The 17,971-nt window shown below is 35.7% G+C and overlaps 1 protein-coding gene across 3 annotated transcripts in view; it reads right to left on the bottom strand.

Annotated features, from left to right (window-relative positions):
* LOC113491771 (serine/threonine-protein kinase NLK) overlaps positions 1-17,971 on the bottom strand; it is a 90,624-nt gene that overhangs the window by 33,961 nt on the left and 38,692 nt on the right. For all 3 annotated transcript variants that reach the window (XR_003400452.1, XM_026868934.1, XM_026868935.1), the window contains exons 2-3: positions 7,742-7,871; positions 6,375-6,430 (exon numbers count right to left, since the gene is read on the bottom strand). Coding sequence is in view for 2 of the 3 variants with exons in the window: in XM_026868934.1 (XP_026724735.1) it covers positions 6,375-6,430; positions 7,742-7,871 (186 nt within the window). In the remaining variant the exon portion in view is untranslated. The remainder of the gene's footprint in view (positions 1-6,374; positions 6,431-7,741; positions 7,872-17,971) is intronic.

Here is a 17,971-nt window from a genome sequence, read left to right as displayed (position 1 = left end):
CTTTAATATTAAAACCAGAAACAAAAGGCAGGAAAAGCCAACGAAAACAAAATCCTCTACGGAACTCGGTAGCATTTAATAAGAAGTTATCGTCGACATAATGTTTGTTTAGGAAACATTAACATAGACGTGAAGGAAATAAACTCGTACAATTATTTTAAATGGCTGCAATATTGAACAAAACGGGGAATATTGAACGCAACGAAAATGAAAATGTATGGAAAAGTTAATCATGGAAATTGCAATACATATAAATATTGTAATTTTACTTTTATGGTTTTCATGAAAACAAAGTTGTATCACGAGTGTGCCAATCTCCTATTCAAACCTACGCTAGGTAATAATTTTAGCAGTAATAGCCATTTTATTAATTAATCTACTCTCACGCTTTTAGTAGTAAATTGATTACACGTGTAAGAACTATAGGTACACAGTATACAAATTTGAATAGATACGTGCTACTGTCAAGAATAAATCCAAATAAATGTCGGAATTCGAACCGACACCTTATGAACAAAATAAAAAAATGGTGGAAAGCTCAGGTAGGATTTGAAGTAATCTCTACGTGTGGCTGAAGACACTCCGTACATACACGAATATATTACGGAAGTATTGAAGCTTCTTAAAATATTTAAGGCTAATAGATGCGTAATAATATTTTATTAGAATAATCATTAAAGAAGATTTGTTTGTTTCGTAAGTTTTACTATTGATACATACAGCATTTCTAAAAATTATAAGAAATATATTTATTAATGACTTTAATAAGCTCTTACAAACTAGAAAATCCCTAGCCAACAATAAAGCATATTTAGGCGCTAGAAAAGATAGCAAGACGAATGCTGCAGCTATTAGATCACATAGGAATCTGGCGCGTGTCGACACGCCAAAAAAAATTTACTAAGATTCTACTTTTTGGGTTTCGTCTCCCACAACCTAGCTTTTCAAATGATTCGAACTCGTATTTTTAAAGAAATCTATCAAAGCTCTAGGAAATGAATTCGTTGAAAACAATAGGAACACTAAAAGTAATGAAATGATTTCCTATAGATCACGATCACCTGTACGTCCAACAAACGTAGGTAGAACGGGCACTCACCCCCGTGCCAAGCGTTCACATAATGGCATTATCATTCAGGATCATTTGTTCTAGCCAGTCTATAGGGGAAGCCTGTGAAGCGGCAGACAATTACTTGATTTATCCAATATAGCTGGAATGCAATTATTTCTGATCGAACATTTACAAATTGGTCAATTGAACATGCATATGTATCCGTATTCTCATTATTTTCATTCTAGTCAGATATCTGCCATGTGAACTTTCTAACGCACGCTCGGTATTTTTGTTTTAAATACCAAGACAACGCATGCATTGAATATCTTTTCTACTCTGACTAGACAATAATTTGTTAAAAATACGCCTATAACCACTTACCGAATATTTATATAAGTAATCAGGAGAGCTAGAATGGACGCCGTTCTCGAGTTCCATGTTCGATCGATCCGGTTCGGGAACCCGTCGACCTTTGTAATTGAATTTTTCTGTTAGACCTTCTTGGGTCATGCTGTGTAGAAATTTGCCAGGATTCAGACTTAATATTTCCACTATGCGATAAAAAATATCGACGGGCAATCTAATCTTAACATTCACACGCAATTTGGAACAAAGCAAGGACGATCGGTACGCTGACACCAAACCCTTGGAAACGGGTTGACGTCACAAATGTCAATGTTTCATCATAAAGATATTGTGGGAGCGCTCGGACGTGAATCAGCACCGACTCGTGTTCCTACATCAATAAAACAGCACACGTTAAAACTCGCGACAATTTCTCTTCAGTAACGACCCCCAGGTGCCGACACAAAGAGGCTTAGCTGCGTAGAAACGTCTGCATTTGCGAGATAGTTTATGAAGTCTGTTTAGTACTCTAAAACGTGGAATAATGTACAAAACTCATAATATAAACACAATAAGCATTGTTTCCCTTCAAATGCCAGAAAAACGATTTGTTTACAAGTAACCCCGGGTGAGTGGTTGCCCTTAAAGCAAGGACGGTTGGTATGACGCAGACTTGACCTCATTATTTTAAGAAATAATATTTTTAATTAAAACAGTCTATTATGACACAGCCACATGAAAACGAATCAGTCATAGAAATAAAAAACTTCATCAATCTTTTAGATTCCATATTGCGCAGTCTTAAAATCGAAGTTGAAATAGTGATGGGGTTGAAAGAACGACAACGATGTTTGTCAAAGTTGAAGCCTTTAACGTAAGCATTCAACGTACTCCATATAGGTACGTCGATACCTTACAAATGTACGTCGTCTGACGAGACATGACCTATTGACTTTAAATCAATTCTCTGTCGCCCACTTGAAGAATGCGTCGACTGGTGTTCCCGACAAAGCATAATAGACGAGTTCCTATATAAACGTCGCATACGTATACTTTTAGTATTCATTTTCACAAAACCATATATTTCGTGCAAACGAATAAATCATGTCCGAGATGAATGTTTGATGTGTGTTCGTCCAGTAATTTATAATACCTACAATCCCATTATGACCACTCGAACTTTTCAAATAAAACATAATCACAGATATTTTTTTCATTGTTTACTCATGTTTTTTTTTTCATGATACATTGTGTGGGATACATATTGCATATTTTATATAATCATCTTGCTCATTATGTGAAAATAATGGTTGTTACTGTTGTTAGTATAGTTTCCATTACTAAAACATCATTATGCAAATATCAGCCTCCGAAATTACATTTAACCGCATCCCTGTGGAAGTGAATAGGTGATAGCGTGCCTAGATAGCTTTATATCTGGACAGCAATCTCAATTTATACTTTACAATACAATAAAGTGGCAGTTAGCAGGGCGATATCAGCGCGAGAGCACGGCCGGGCGTGACGCGGCGAGGTTAAATCGGGCCAGGCGGCCCACGCAAAACCGCTAATTAGGAAGCGCACGCGCAAGGGCGCTGCACAGCCGCGCTGCGACGCGCGCACGATGCGCAGGCGACGCTGCACACCCGCTGAAACAAAGACACCACGCCGCCGCCGAACAAAAGAAACAAGCATTTGAACAAAAGAAACTGCTCATGTAACAAAAGAAATGGCCAGAGAACAAAAACAATGGCGTGGCGGTGGAAACGCGAGGAGTATGCCACGTTGTTTTCAGGCACAAAGGGTGTTGTGTGAAATTATGTTTTGTTACGAATTCTGACGTGTCCGACAATGAGAAGCGCCAAGAATTGTGTCTTTGCATTCTATTAAACATAAGCAATCATAATTTATATATAAAACTTCCTTACGATTCCTCAGGTGCTATAAATTCAACCGCGAGTGTGTCAAGAAACTTTGAAGTTAAAATTATTAAGGACTAGGAAAATGCGTCAATTCTAAAGCGAGGAAGTTCTGACTAGAATATATGTTCAATAAAAACTGTTACAATAGGGAACATCCGTGCGAAGCAAGAAATACTTTAGTTTGAATCTCCGCCGCTCCGGTGCCAATTTTCCTTTTTTCCATTCTTTGTTTTCGGGCTGTTGAGTTCGTACGGAATGACAGTGGAATTCATTACTTGGGGCCATCATTTCAGCTGTCATGTATAATTGTGAAGTGGATGTTTTAATGTACCTCTCGACACTTTTAATATACTGTCAAGTGCGTGTATAGATGATGTCATTACAGGTAGCTTAATGTACGGCTTCTGAGAAGACCGCATGCGAAGGGTTGACTCAGCAATTGGTTGCGTTAAGTACTGCAATAAAAACCATACGGCCTCGTAATTATTTTGCTATTGCATGCTTCATATTGCTCATTCTTAGGTATTCTTATATTACTATTAACTTCAAAGATATGGACATAGAACAAAAGAACTTACGATACGAATGTAACGCATACGTTTTTTTGTTTTTGTTTCTCTGTTGTAAGGTACCTGATGAAGACATAATTTAGTCAGTAATGAGAAATACGACTAACAAATACAATAAAGATAGTCCACATTCATCTCAAGGCTACTGAAATAGAGAGTACTGAGTCGGCCAAATTTAACTCGGAATCAAAACACAGCATGGATGACATATCTGCTCGATGATGCACCAAGTGACGGGAAACAAAGCACAAAGGGGCGCCGCTCATAATTCCACGGAAGCACTTAGTTCTATTTCGGTGATGCATTGGGAGCCCCCGAATATCGCGCCGCGAATATAAACAACTCATCGAGTTCTCCGCTGGTTACTGGTTATTGCTCTACGATCATCACTAAGCACTATACTATGAATTATCACGGAAATCAAATACATAACGTTTGCCTTTAGATTTATATTTGATTTTGGTGAAGAGATATAACGGCGTTCTTAGAAAAATAATAGACAGCTAATAATATTATTTTTCGAACAGCTCGTTAGAAAGAAACCTGTTCGTCATAGTATTTAACTGTGCTACAATAATTTAGGGAGACACTCAAAGAAATTATATCACAGAGAATAATCAGAAAATAAAAGGATTTTCCCCAATAAACATGTAGCTATTTTGTCAATTAACGCTATGATTAACCTAGACGAACATGAGAGGAATACTGATCAGCTAATTACATTTATTAGTATGCCTATAGGAATCGTTCTTTTATCGACGGGTGCTACAATCTAAACCCAAATATTAATAATTATTTCTATTTGAAAAGACATACATGAATAAGAGTGAACATACGGGATTTTAAACCCGTCAGTATTCTCCTCAACATCGACGTATCTTCACCTGCTAACGTAAACTCGGTTCAATGTTTTTATATTTATATCCCGTCACCCTAAAAAAACCCTCGTTTAATACTTAAAATACTTAGATTTTGTTAAATACAGACTGAAAAATATTTTTTTGGAGATGATTTGTGTTTCCAGACTGGCTTTGCTTTGAGAAAATGACTATATTAATTGTAATCATTTTCAAAACCCTAGCCATCACGGCGGTTTTTGTCGACGTCATTCGTTCTCACGCGCTTGATGTGATCAGTAATCCACACAGAACATTGCATTCAATTAAACTTCACGATTTATAAGGCAAGTTTCTTGTATTACAACTTGTACCGAGTGTTTTCCTTTTACTATTGGATTTCACGAGACGGCGCGGACGGCGGACGAGTGCCATTCGAATTTCAATAAAACTTGAAGGGGAATAAATCGGTATAGGGTAGCCGGGCCGGCGAGATATTGTGTTCCCGCCAGCTGACGCGGCACACACACATACAACATGAGAAATAATAAACGCCATTATTGAACTAATTGCACTTCGTAAACACGTGTGTCAGTGTTAACTCAATAAACATCTGCCTATTAAATTTATTTGAAATGTCTTTTAAGATCCAATAACATTGTTAGAACAGCGGACTAGATTATTTAGTAAGAACTAAGCCAACGAGTCGAGTAAGTGTTAATATATTAGTATTTGCATCCTGCATTTTTTAGATGTTTTTGTTGGTAAATAATTAAAATTTAATTTATTTTAATGACTATTAAGCTTCATATGTAATGAAATAAAAAACTGAGCAACAACTGGAATCTTTATGATTCCATCGGGCCATAAAATCACAATAGTGTACGCGATATAAAATTTGAAACATAAAACCGACAGTTACTCCGTGGGATATTTATACGGTAGTTGAGAAAGATAAATTGAGCCTGTACTGGGCTATGACGAAATTGGAAGTAACGCGAGACACGCTGAAAATTGACGTCTAGCACTAAGAAGATCAACCTCTCTTGTCATTCGATTTGACAGCGTGAAATTGAAGTAATCTAGTCCACGCCCGTAAAAAATGTATCAAAATATCACAGCTTTTCAGCAAAATTAGTTTTAGAAGTAAAAAAAATCTTGGTCAAAAAAGCAAAAGTTATTAAAACAAAAGACGTTCATAATTCGACTCGCTTTGTCTGACCTGTCGCTTCAGATATTGTTATCGATCTAGTTGAAGAACAAATGATGTATTATTGCATTTAACACTATTGTAGGTAGGTATCACACGTAAGAAAATTCAAAACCAATGATACGAATCCAAAACTTTCAATTCGCCACTATAAATCTTGGCTGCAGATAGAAATCCAACAAAGATAAAGTATCAAGCAGCTGAAGCGCTGACAATTCAACGAGTGAAACTCAATAACGCTGGAGCGGAGATAAAATATAAAACACTGGACCGTTTGTTGGGCGCTTTAACAGTTCCGACGATTCTAAGTAGAAATGCAATCTTGGAGGACTCACGTGTAAGGTCAATGCGCTACCCACGTTCACCGTTAAAACGACTCGGGCATACGATCGTTTACGGCACAGCTTATGTTTACCAATGCTACATTGAAAAGGATACATTTCCTGGAAGAAGTCGAGGCTAGGCGGCTGTAAGATGTCCAACGCCGATAAGACCTGTGAACAAAAAAATCCGATTAGTTTGGCGTTGAGTTGTCCAGTATAAACGAGAAGCACCGAACTGACACGTTATTAGTAATCACACAATCAACACATCGGTAAATCGTTTCAATGCAAATACATGTTTATTAGCGGAGACAAACACTCACGAACCGCAAACAATACACATTGATCGATAAACCACAGTAAAAATGAATAAATTATAAAGAGACCGCACATCGCATAATTATTTACTGATAATGTTCAATCCGGACCCTATTATCATAATAAAGAGGTCTGAGGATGGTAAATTCATCGATAACGAATGGCATTATAGCTAATAAACTGAAAATTCACCGGTAGTAATGACCAAAACAATAATTAAGTGCAGGTGTGAATTTGAAAGCTCCAATTAACATTGAAAAAGTAAGGCCGATGTGTAAAGGTCTCTAATTAGAAAAGTAAAAAACAATCACGTCGATAAGGTGTTCCAATTTAGAAGCCGTTAACAAACCTACGTGGGAACAGACCGTGCCCTAAATGAAGGTTGTTTTTCAAAACAAACGTCTTCAATTTGCAAAGAAGTGGAAATTTCAAAGTCAAAGAAATTGAGCAATCTGACGATTGTTTATTATGGAAAGAAAGTCGTTTAAGGTAAAATATAAAAATGAAAACGTTGGCTTTTTCTCACGCGTAGTTACTAAGATGTTATTTAACCTATAAGTATGGTGGGTAGTAGCCCATTGCATTAGCGGAGCCTTTCAGTAAATAATCTTGCATTGAATCTAGGCAGCCCAGGCAGTCACATTCGTTTACATCTATATGTACATACCACAAAGTACAACTTTATGTAGGTGCCTACTAGAGTATCATACCGGTATCATAAAACGGTGAAACTCTTGGCATCAAATACTTTGTTTCAATCCTCAAGCCAGACACCAAAGCTTCTATTAGACGAATTTGTAAAATAGCTAAAAGTTTTATCGTTTACGTAAATGTTTGAAGTTTAAGTTGCAGCACATTATACCACTGTTGTTTAAGTTAGATACTTGGTGTTATAAATAATCAGTGGCTTTTAAAAAGGCCAGTGTTATATTTATTTGTTGAAAAGTGAAAAATGCATGTAGAAAGTCCTGACATATATTATTTGATTTGCCTGCGATAGATGAGTCGTTTCACACCAGTAACACCATTCTATTTTCCATAGGGTACGATCGATCGATATTTCCACATTCATGCACTTTTTCATACGCAAGGGTTAGCACTGCATGCTTATATCCACTTTATTCGACCATGTTTATTCTCATTAGGGCAATTGAAAATGCTTACGTTTTCGTGTTTGAAGAAGCAGAGCATCTTGAGCTCGCGGAAGACGCGTTTTGAGGAGACCAACGACTGGAACACATTGGGCAGTTTCTTGAGTGCCACGCGCCGGCCATCTCGAGGGTCGGTCACAGCCCTGCAACAAAAATTACATTATTAAGATTAACTTATGGTGACCTGCAAAATAGGACATTGATTCAATTTAATATCAAAGCCGCAATAGGACCGTAATAAAGACTTTCGTTCATAAAATACCGCAACTCCTGAGGTTATGGAAGTTTAATTCATCAGTTTAAACTAAATTGGCACAACAATAAGCCATAATAACTACGTGTATGTTAATTAATTTACGAAATGTAAAGACAAACATCAACATTCTGAAATCGTATAATCTTGGTATTATAGAGAGTCCGGTTTTCAACAATACTTAATTATCATAACAATACAGCGGGGTTACAAACTACAATATGAGTTAACTCGGTGGTTCGTGACATGTATTGACATAAGCATCAGAATCCAAAGTTCATCATTAGCATAATATAATTATAGTCCATATCAGGTGCGACTGCTTTCCTGACTAAAGATGTCAAACGAGTGCCTCTAAAGGCGCCCGGTTTTAAAAGTACAGTGTCCTTTTAACTTCTTTTCGTTTTGGTATCCATATTCGATCTCAGTAGCCAACAAGCTAGCCCCATCGATTGCCTTCCTTTTTTCACTCAACTAAATGTGATAATTATCATTAAAATCATTTGTCACTACGCATTTCGACAAAACAAAACAATATGTCTGAATAATGGGTGTAGCCCAGGTTGAGAAGAGTCAGATAAGCAGTCACTCCTTGTAAAACACTTTTATTAGTAGCATCTGGCGATACTGGAAATCGACCCTAACATAGGCTAGGATGATGATGATAATTACAACAAAAAGATTCGCTTTTCTTACGAGTTTTGCTGTTCATATTTTCGCACGCCCCCACTGTTAAAGATTCATACAAAGCTTCATTTCACAAAGCTTTGACAAAAACAAGGTTTTTCAAAAGCGTTGTGGAGGCTGGCTGGCTGAGTAACGTACCCTCGCATTAAAGTGTTCCGTTAGGTTTGCCCTTGCGATTATTATCGTTCGGAACGCAGGCCGATAATATCCGTCGCGAGGGAAATAGGGATGCCGAGCGGCCATGAGAGCAACGACCGAACCCTGGCGCTGGCGGTGAGCTAGCCCGGGAAACATTTGGAGATTTCAAATTACGGATGTCACTGATTTATGGCCAGTGGAATACACCAAATAGATGTGAACACCAAGTTAGGAACCATTGTTCGACTTAAAATAAATAAGAGAAAACCTCTTGTTCTGTTTTGAAAATACCTTATGTATAACACATAAGGTACTTTCAAACCATAATATATTTGAGAGAGTTTATTCAGAGATTTTATTAGTAAACTCAACACTTTCACACTCAACATTCACATCTTATATCGCCCCTTCTATAAAATACTTTACCACTTTGCAAAAAAACTTAAAACTTAGCCTTTACTAGTAATGAAATATGCTTAAACCGCATACCAATAATGTTAACGTCAAACATAATTACCGGAAGATTTACGAGTCAATACTCGAACTTGAAAAACTGCTTAATAAACAATTTATTCTTGCGATAAGGCTACTTATAAGGCATATTACTGATGTCAGCTCCGAATTGATCGTTCACATTCAATTCGGTAAGCTGAACAAGCATTGTAAACAAAGGCAGGAAGTATCCTCATTGAAACTTAGTCACTTTTTATGTATACCGTAACAGTTCTGCAAGTTCAACAACACTTATATAGGAACTTTGACATGCGAAATCGGTGAGGCAAGACCTCATACTGTCGAGTATTCTGTATTCATAGTACGGACAATGATCACATAAAAATTATACGTTCAAATCGTAATTTTACAGTTCACACCACAACAAACACCTCGAAACGCCATTAAAATATGAAATATGCCCAGCGTATGGGTCCTCAACGTGTCGTTTCTTTTTATGGATTTTAGAGATCATTTTGAACGGTATACAAGTAATTGTTTATGCCTGACAAACATTCCCAGGGGCTATGCTCGTATTGCTCCAGTAACAAAACAAATAATTCAGGGTTGTTTAGCCTCCGTGAATTTCAAGTATTTGGTAAAAAAGGGAAAAATATAACGGTAAAACGTTAGGAACGAGTGAGTTTGTACAAAGGAAAACCAACTAGATAGCGAATTGGGTAAACTAAGTAACGTGCGCAATTAATTCTGGCGTTGTTACAAGATACGTTTTGCTTTCAACGTTTTCGGAAGTCTAGACGATTTTACTCTGAAAATAAACCATCAGACAATTCATTGCAGCAAGTGTGAATTAATTTATTTAATTTCAACGTACATTGTATCGATCATGAAAGTAATTTTAAATCTTTATAATTAATGGTCGTTATTTAAATTAGCTTTATTATGATCTGGAAGATCTGGGCATAAATATCTTCATTCTCAAAAAAAGCCCTTCATTTATATTCACCAAACATGATAACTCATTGAATCAAAGTTGATTTGTGCGTTGTATCTGAAAAATAACTTGTCAAAATATGTTTGAAAATGATCGATGGATGTCTTTCATGATCTTCAATAAAAACACCATTATAAATCAATATATTAAATTCATAGTTACCTATAGCATTTCTCAAAGCTATTTCGTAGTGAAATGTGTGAAAGTTTCCACATAAGAACATAAATGAGCAGGATATTGATAAAAACAGATTAATGTTAAATATCCTGTTTGATGAACATGTTTCGAACGGTCGCATTTTTCGTAATAAATAAGTAATTTACATTCAATCAGATTAGTAGTACTTGTTGCATTTTGATGAGTACAGAAAGATGTCAGTTCGATAACTTGTCATAATTGTTAAAGGGACATTGTACGGACTGTAATATGAATATTCTTTATCATTATTGCTATAAGGATTGTTTCGTAAAGCTATATTTTATTGGAAATCGATTCAACTGACAGTCAAGACGTATAGAAGGAACATATAGAAAAAGCAAGAGCTGGATAGGAGTCCTGCGGTGGCGGTCGCGGTCGGTCACTCCCTGCTCGCATTACTCACGAGGGGAGAGTAACCCGGTCGATATTGGTCTCTTTTGAAAGCAGTTTTAATTTGAATACCTACATGTCCCACATTATATGTTGTCACGTACTCCTTTTTTTGTTATACAATGACATATTACACAGAGGCACTCAAAAGGTTTTTGTTTATAAGGAGCATCATACACAATCATACGGTATATTATAATTATTTATTACAAAGCGACAAATGTGCCAAATTATATAAATTGTTAAACAAATTGTTTGACGCGCTTGTCAAGCAAGTTGCTTTTGAGTTATTGTGATTGGCGTGTTTGACAAACCCACAAGTGGTTCACGAGACCACTTGTCATGCAACGTTTAATAAACATAGCCGTTTGATAACGAGAACAATTCTCTATACACCATTTATTTAAAGCAGAAAACAACTTCTGTTCTCTAGGTACAGGTATACTGGCAGTATTTGTTTCTCATTCTGTGTATTTAACTCCTAATATATCGTATGATTTGAAACACATGTTACTTGATTTACAAGCCTCTTACGTAACGTAGTTACGTGTTGTCGCAACAGACTTATCGTATCCCATATCCTCGCCCTAGGCCTGTGACGGAAAATTCAAAAGGTCCACTTTCAATGCAATAATCAGATAACATGGAAATTGAAAGTCAACACAGTTGAAGGAATACCGAAATTTGCGAAAGTGGTATTATTCTTCTTAAAACGATGGGTGGTTGGAAACACAGCAGCCGGTAATTTTGTTTTAAAATCTTCGAACAGTAAGTTATTTATCTCTATTAGAATAAAAATGCAGGTTGAAGAAATAAAACTTAATTTAATAATACTTAATATATACATATATTTAGCCATCTACAGAATGAACCTTCTGTATCATAACTGGTTGTTTAGCGGTCTATCGAGTGTGTAACTAGATTAAGGGCCAAGCAAACAGGCTCTATATAATTGTGCACGGACCCTGTGCTTTCGGTTAATTAGCAAACACGGACAGTTAACGGGCTATAATCCAATAATGTGAGACTAATAGTCTGCTCTGTAGTGTTTGGGATTCATGAGTTAACTATTATAGAGCTAATCGCAACTATATGATAGGGCTGGTTTGAAATCACCCTCGTTAAACTACATGGATTTTCTGTCACATTTGGAAAATATTAACAACAATCTTTCATCGAGAAACTGAAGAAGATTATAAACTACGTATCGCTATACTTCGTAAGTTAAATTTATCTTCATACAGGGACCGAACTCGGGCACCAACGTGCTGCACGCTTAGCCACTGAGCCAATTAGGTCGTCCATTCGACGAGGAAAGGGTACGCTAGATAAGCAATGTATTGGCAAGTTGCCAGAGCGATTTAATCAACTTTTAACCAAGTATATTTATGTGAAGCTTATGAAGTATGCATTGCATCTAAAATCCAACCTCCATTCGAAGGACAGTCATTGACAATCAAAAATATTGTATAAAAAATATTAACTAAACGATATACTTCAGCTTAATGTTCAGAAGAGAATCAAGCAATGAATTTCAATTGGTTGTCATTATATTTTTGTATATTAACGTTTCAATCTATACTAGTATATTAAGCTGAAGAGTTTGTTTGTTTGAACGCGCTAATCTCAGGAACTACTGGTCCAAATTGAAGAATATTTTTGTGTTCAATAGACCATTCATCGAGGAAGGCTTTAGGCTATAAACCATCACGCTGCGACTAATGGGAGCGAAGATACAATGGAAAATGTGAAAAAAACAGGGCAGGTATAAATTTATGAAGGATTGCAACGCATTGCCATACACCGACACAAAAACGCGGATGACGTAGTACGGCGGTTCAGGTTTAGTCAGTAAAAGTCTGACACTACCCATTTCCTCCCCCGAGGGAGTGGGTGTCCATGAGGATTCCCCCGCCTAAACAAAAAAAAAGGTATAAATCATAACTTATATCTTCTACCCACGGGCACGAAGTCGCGGGCAACAGCTAGTTGGGTATATTATTATACGAGAACGCACTATTTATTACTCCTGTAAATCTGAAAATATATTGTGTTTATTAATGCTGCTTACAAACATACTGTTTAATCGTCGTAAAAATATAATAATTTATTAATAGCATTAAACTGATTGAAATTCCTTCAATACATTGATTCAATTAGTTCAAATCCAGGCACTTCAAAATGCAAATGAACTAAGATACATTATGCAGTAAACCTTCACGACTATTTTAATGAGCTTACTTAGGCAATGAATATATTTACTGTTTCTTTTTTTAATTATTATTTTGTTACTATTTAAATAAAAATTATGCACGCGGCTAGATTTCCCAAATAATGCAGTGACCTGTCTTTTGAACGTTTGAAGTTTTTATCAGTGTTTTATGTTCAGCATACTTAAATATTTTAATCACTACCTTGACTGCAAGAGTTTGTTCATCCATGAAACTGACACTTCTGGGTTTTTCGCAAAAAGTGCAATAAATAACTCACTGTCAAACCGATTTCACAATGAGTAAAGTGTATTTTTGCTTTATTTACTTGAACGTTCTTTTTGATTTGTTATAAAAACTAGGAAAATCCAAGGTGAAAATACAAAATTTATCCATGTATGTAATGTAAGTAAATTACACAAGACCATGCGTAAAAAAAGGAGTTGAATTGTTAATCACCGTTTCAATTTTAATTTTAATATTTGCTGGCCAGACATATTATATTTCAGCGTCAATGCTGCATGAATTGCCAACCATTTGCGAAAGTGATGCAACGCTAAATTATTCGGATTATCTAAAAAAATACAGTAACATTTATTTTAGCGATTTATATTCTCCTTAAAATATGCGGGTTTTCTAAGATTGCAGAGTAGTAAGTGTAGGTATGTTATTGTAGGTGCTATACAACCTAGCTATATCATAAAACAGAAGGTTCGATAACCTTCATTGTGTTTAAACAGCTGCTGTACTCCTTTCCTTTGCATTCAATAAAATATTCTAATTAAATAATAATGGAGAACGTTACGAAAGTTATTATTTCATTTCACTATTATTTCAAAAGAAGCAACTAATTAATGTTGCTAACTAAACCTGCTTAACGAATCTCATTTCAAAATAAAAGAACCAGAATTTAAATTGTTGGATTACTTTAACACCTTTGTTACATTTTAAATGAATAAGATATCTAATTAATATTTTAATCTGTAAGATGCAGAAAGAACGGGATCTACAAAAACTCTCCTAGAGCGAGGTTGCACTATATTATTAGATATTTATTATAATAATATCAACTATTGAAAATGAAAAAGCATTCAGTCCCATATTCCTTCCCCAGGACGAAGGTAGTCCATGATATTTTCCACTGGCTCATAAAAAAAAAGTATTACAGGACAATACGCAAATGGTAACGTGTGCTTATTTGTTTTGTGGAACATTTAATACTTATTAGTTAACCTGATTTTGCGACTGACAAGAGTAACCTTTTTACCCATATAACCCATAGTACAGAAAACGCGTAGCGTAATGTTTTTTATGTAAGCCGATAAGAAACTCTTTCATGCACGTTACATTATTTCTCTAAGTAACAAAAACTTGAGCAATGTTGCTCGGAGCCAAGTTGGAAAACAAACAAGGTTCCTTGTTACGTTGCTAAGGGAAACAAAAGGCGTGTATTGCGAAGGGCGTATTGGATCGTTTACACAGGGATCTAAACCTGCCTTCGTAAGTTCCCTTGGATACTCGTAGGATGTTGAGATTCGAATTTCATTAATTACTACATTATTAAATGTCCCACTACTAGAAACATGCCTCTTTCCATATAAGGTTTTATAAGGCAGCATTTATGACCATGCTTGCTCACTGTTAGTTGGTAGCAGACACCACTGATAAACGGTACTGGAAAACATCGTGAGGAAACTTGAATTAAAATTATTTAAGTTTCAATTTAAAAATCTGCCATCACTTAAACGCCTGCCAACAGTATTTTTAATAAGTACCTAGTATAAAGTACTATATTGATGTTGAATATCTTACAGGCTATGATTAAATTACATTTTAATTATTATTAGGTCAAATGTATGTCGGTGGCGACATCTGGAGGTTTGCGGTGGCTATTGTAATAGCAGTAATTACGAATCGGGCGAGCGTCTTATCAATAAATACGAGTAGGTATTGTGTAATGTTTGCCGCTCCGCCTTTTGTTTTAGCCAAATTAGAACGAGAACCGGAATTTGAATACTTAAGAGCGTTATTGAACGTGCGATTATTCTTTTATCACTAGGTAAATAAAGCTGCAGTTTCTATTAAAAGCATAATATACGAAGAGGACATGTATATTTTTGAAGAGATGGGCTATATATTAAAAGATACAGAAAACGTAACAGTAAAAAAAGAAACTTGCATGATAAATAACACAGCTGTTATATCGCCGAATCTTTATAACACAGCTCATTTAACAAATCAGTAAAAGCAACAATTACTTTAATTAATGAGACACCTTTTACGGGATAATTAAGTCCTTAACCAGGTTGGTATTTTGGAAAGCTTTCAGAGAATATTGCAAACACAATAAAACGATACATTAACTGTGACTTTATGGCTTGTCCCACTACTCTCTATAGAAAAGCATCCAGATGCATTTCTGTGAATCACCAATTTATTAAGTTCCGTTCTCTTGTATCGAAACGTAAGCTACTTAATTATTAATATGATAATTGACGATACTGCAGAACTTTTGGCCTTTCAACGCTTATTTGGGCATAAGGTCACGTTAAATCACGTTTGAGTAAAGTATATAGTTGAACCTCGGGTAAATTGCATCAGACTATAAATCGGCAGAATATATTTTTTATCAGTTTATGTTGTCCAACAACAACAACTAGCATTACGATTTTTCTCTGTCTAATAAATTACCGCTAAATAAATTTTGTTCCGCCAACCATCCAATAAACTTCTTCAAACATAGGTAATGTAGGGCTCTATATTCAAAGCCACGAAGCACCTGCTAGCAAACAAAAAGAACGGCCATACGCCATACGCTGATAAGAGCGCAAGTATAACGAAATACGCGGGACCATGAGAACGTATCGCTTAGCGCATATTACACAAACATATTTAGTACACGATACCTTGTAACATTACAAGGATTTTTTTTAGAACTATCCGAGCTCGAATATCTATGAAACTTCGAATTCTCTATTTTAATTTGCTTCGCTATACCTAATATTGTCTAGACGAGCTCAGTGGGTTTAAACCCACGTTATTATAAGTAGAATAATTAAAGAATTTCGCTAACAGAATGAATAATAAACAGACAAGTTACACGCGCATTTCGTTCTATTATGAAATATTGGCTTGAATATTCCATTGTCCTCTATACATTTACTTAATTATAATCAATTCACATAGGAATGCTTGAAAAGAGTCTGTATTAACAATTCAAGTTTTTTTTATTATATCATAATATTTATAAGAGTGCTTCTCACGTAGGTAACATAATCTTTCGTATACAAGGGTAAGTTGGCCGCACAAAACAAGACGTATTTAATAAATGTGTGACCAACATGTCCAATCTAAGTAACCAGTATGCGAGTTATGTTTACCTGATTACCATAACTTATATGTTCCAATACCCATAACGGATGATAAATACTTATGAACATTGAACAGTTTGTTGATGCTTTGTCACCCAAGGCTGACGAGTACTCGCCTGAAGACTGATAATAAAGAACAGTAAAGGTCGTGGGAAGTGAAAAAGAATGGTCATGATAACGCACGAATTATAATGTTATGTCGGAGAGATAAGACGCGCCTTAAAAGGGATTTGATAATGGAGTTTCTTAGGCTCGGTTTTCTTAAATTTGTAAACTAACTACGTATCTCGGTTTAATACTGAAATAGTATTCGACGTTTCTTTGGAAATTTTTTGTTCTATTTATTTTCAGTTTCCTGCACCTGACCTTATTGGTAGTTTTGATAAATGTGAAGAGATTTATAGTCAATTCATAAATGTTATCTATACAATTGTTTACTTAAAAGCTGTACAATGGCAATAACATATTTTACTCAATACTATATTTTCTAATAGACATCGTAGGTAGTCAATAATAAGTTGATAAATGAAGCTACATTTTATAAGGAAATGATAACTATAACAACAATACAATGGTAGAAGATCTACTACCTATAATAAAATAATAACATTATAAAATAAGCAAACTTAATCGAAGTATTCTTGAGTTTCTTTGTAGTTGTTTTATACTTCTAATCTAATCCATTCTAAATCCTAAATAAAGACGGCAATAATAATTTCCACTTTATCTCGAAATTCAAGCTCAGTCGGCGAGCGCTAAATTCTCATACGTGGCCCGTAGCCGACGTTCGTTCAAATAACTACGTTCATAAATACGTACGCTGTGTAAGTACTGATATGGTCTCGTGAACGCGTTCATTCATTTTTCTGGCGAGTAAGGCATCCACGGACGGCGAGGCGCGATAAGCCAGCCAATGCCCGCCTACAGTTTCTATAGCAACGCGTTTCATTCGAATATACTTTTGATGAAGATGAATTGAATCTCTCGGCAAAAAGTTCATTCATTTGCAGTTCACAATATAATTTAGCACCTGCTACAAGTCAAGTTAATTTTCAAAATAGATTCGTAATATGACATAAATGACCTTGTAATCTTTCATAAGTAGAGTTACGCGCCTTTCCCACAATAAGGATTGAATCATGTTATTGTCAAGAGTTAGGTAAGAAATAACATTGCGATATTGAATCGTATTACGTGAATATTTCTTAAACATTTTCCCATGGCTTAATATCGAAATACTGTAGGTACAGAATTTGAAATGGCGTGCAAGCGGGCGTAGGCGTTATGGCGCCAAAACTTTCGTTTCCGCCCTGTAACTCGTCGCTCGACTCGCCTCCCCTCTACATCCCTCGCTTAATGCTTCGCATTTTAGGAATACGCCCCTTAAGGGACTACTATAGGTATTCTTTTGAAAATTTAAAGGATCTTTCCCACGACTCTAATCGAATTACTTTGCATTTTAATTTACTTTGATGAATTTAGTTTTCAATGAAAATCATCTCATATTCAAGTCTCACAATGTTTCACAAAATTCAAGGAGCTTCTGTCT

This window comes from Trichoplusia ni, chromosome 3 (genome assembly GCF_003590095.1).
Source record: "Trichoplusia ni isolate ovarian cell line Hi5 chromosome 3, tn1, whole genome shotgun sequence".
NCBI classification, from domain to species: Eukaryota; Metazoa; Arthropoda; class Insecta; order Lepidoptera; family Noctuidae; genus Trichoplusia; species Trichoplusia ni.
The sequence above is the reverse complement of the archived record's forward strand: the minus strand, read 5'-3'. Positions and strand labels throughout refer to the sequence as shown.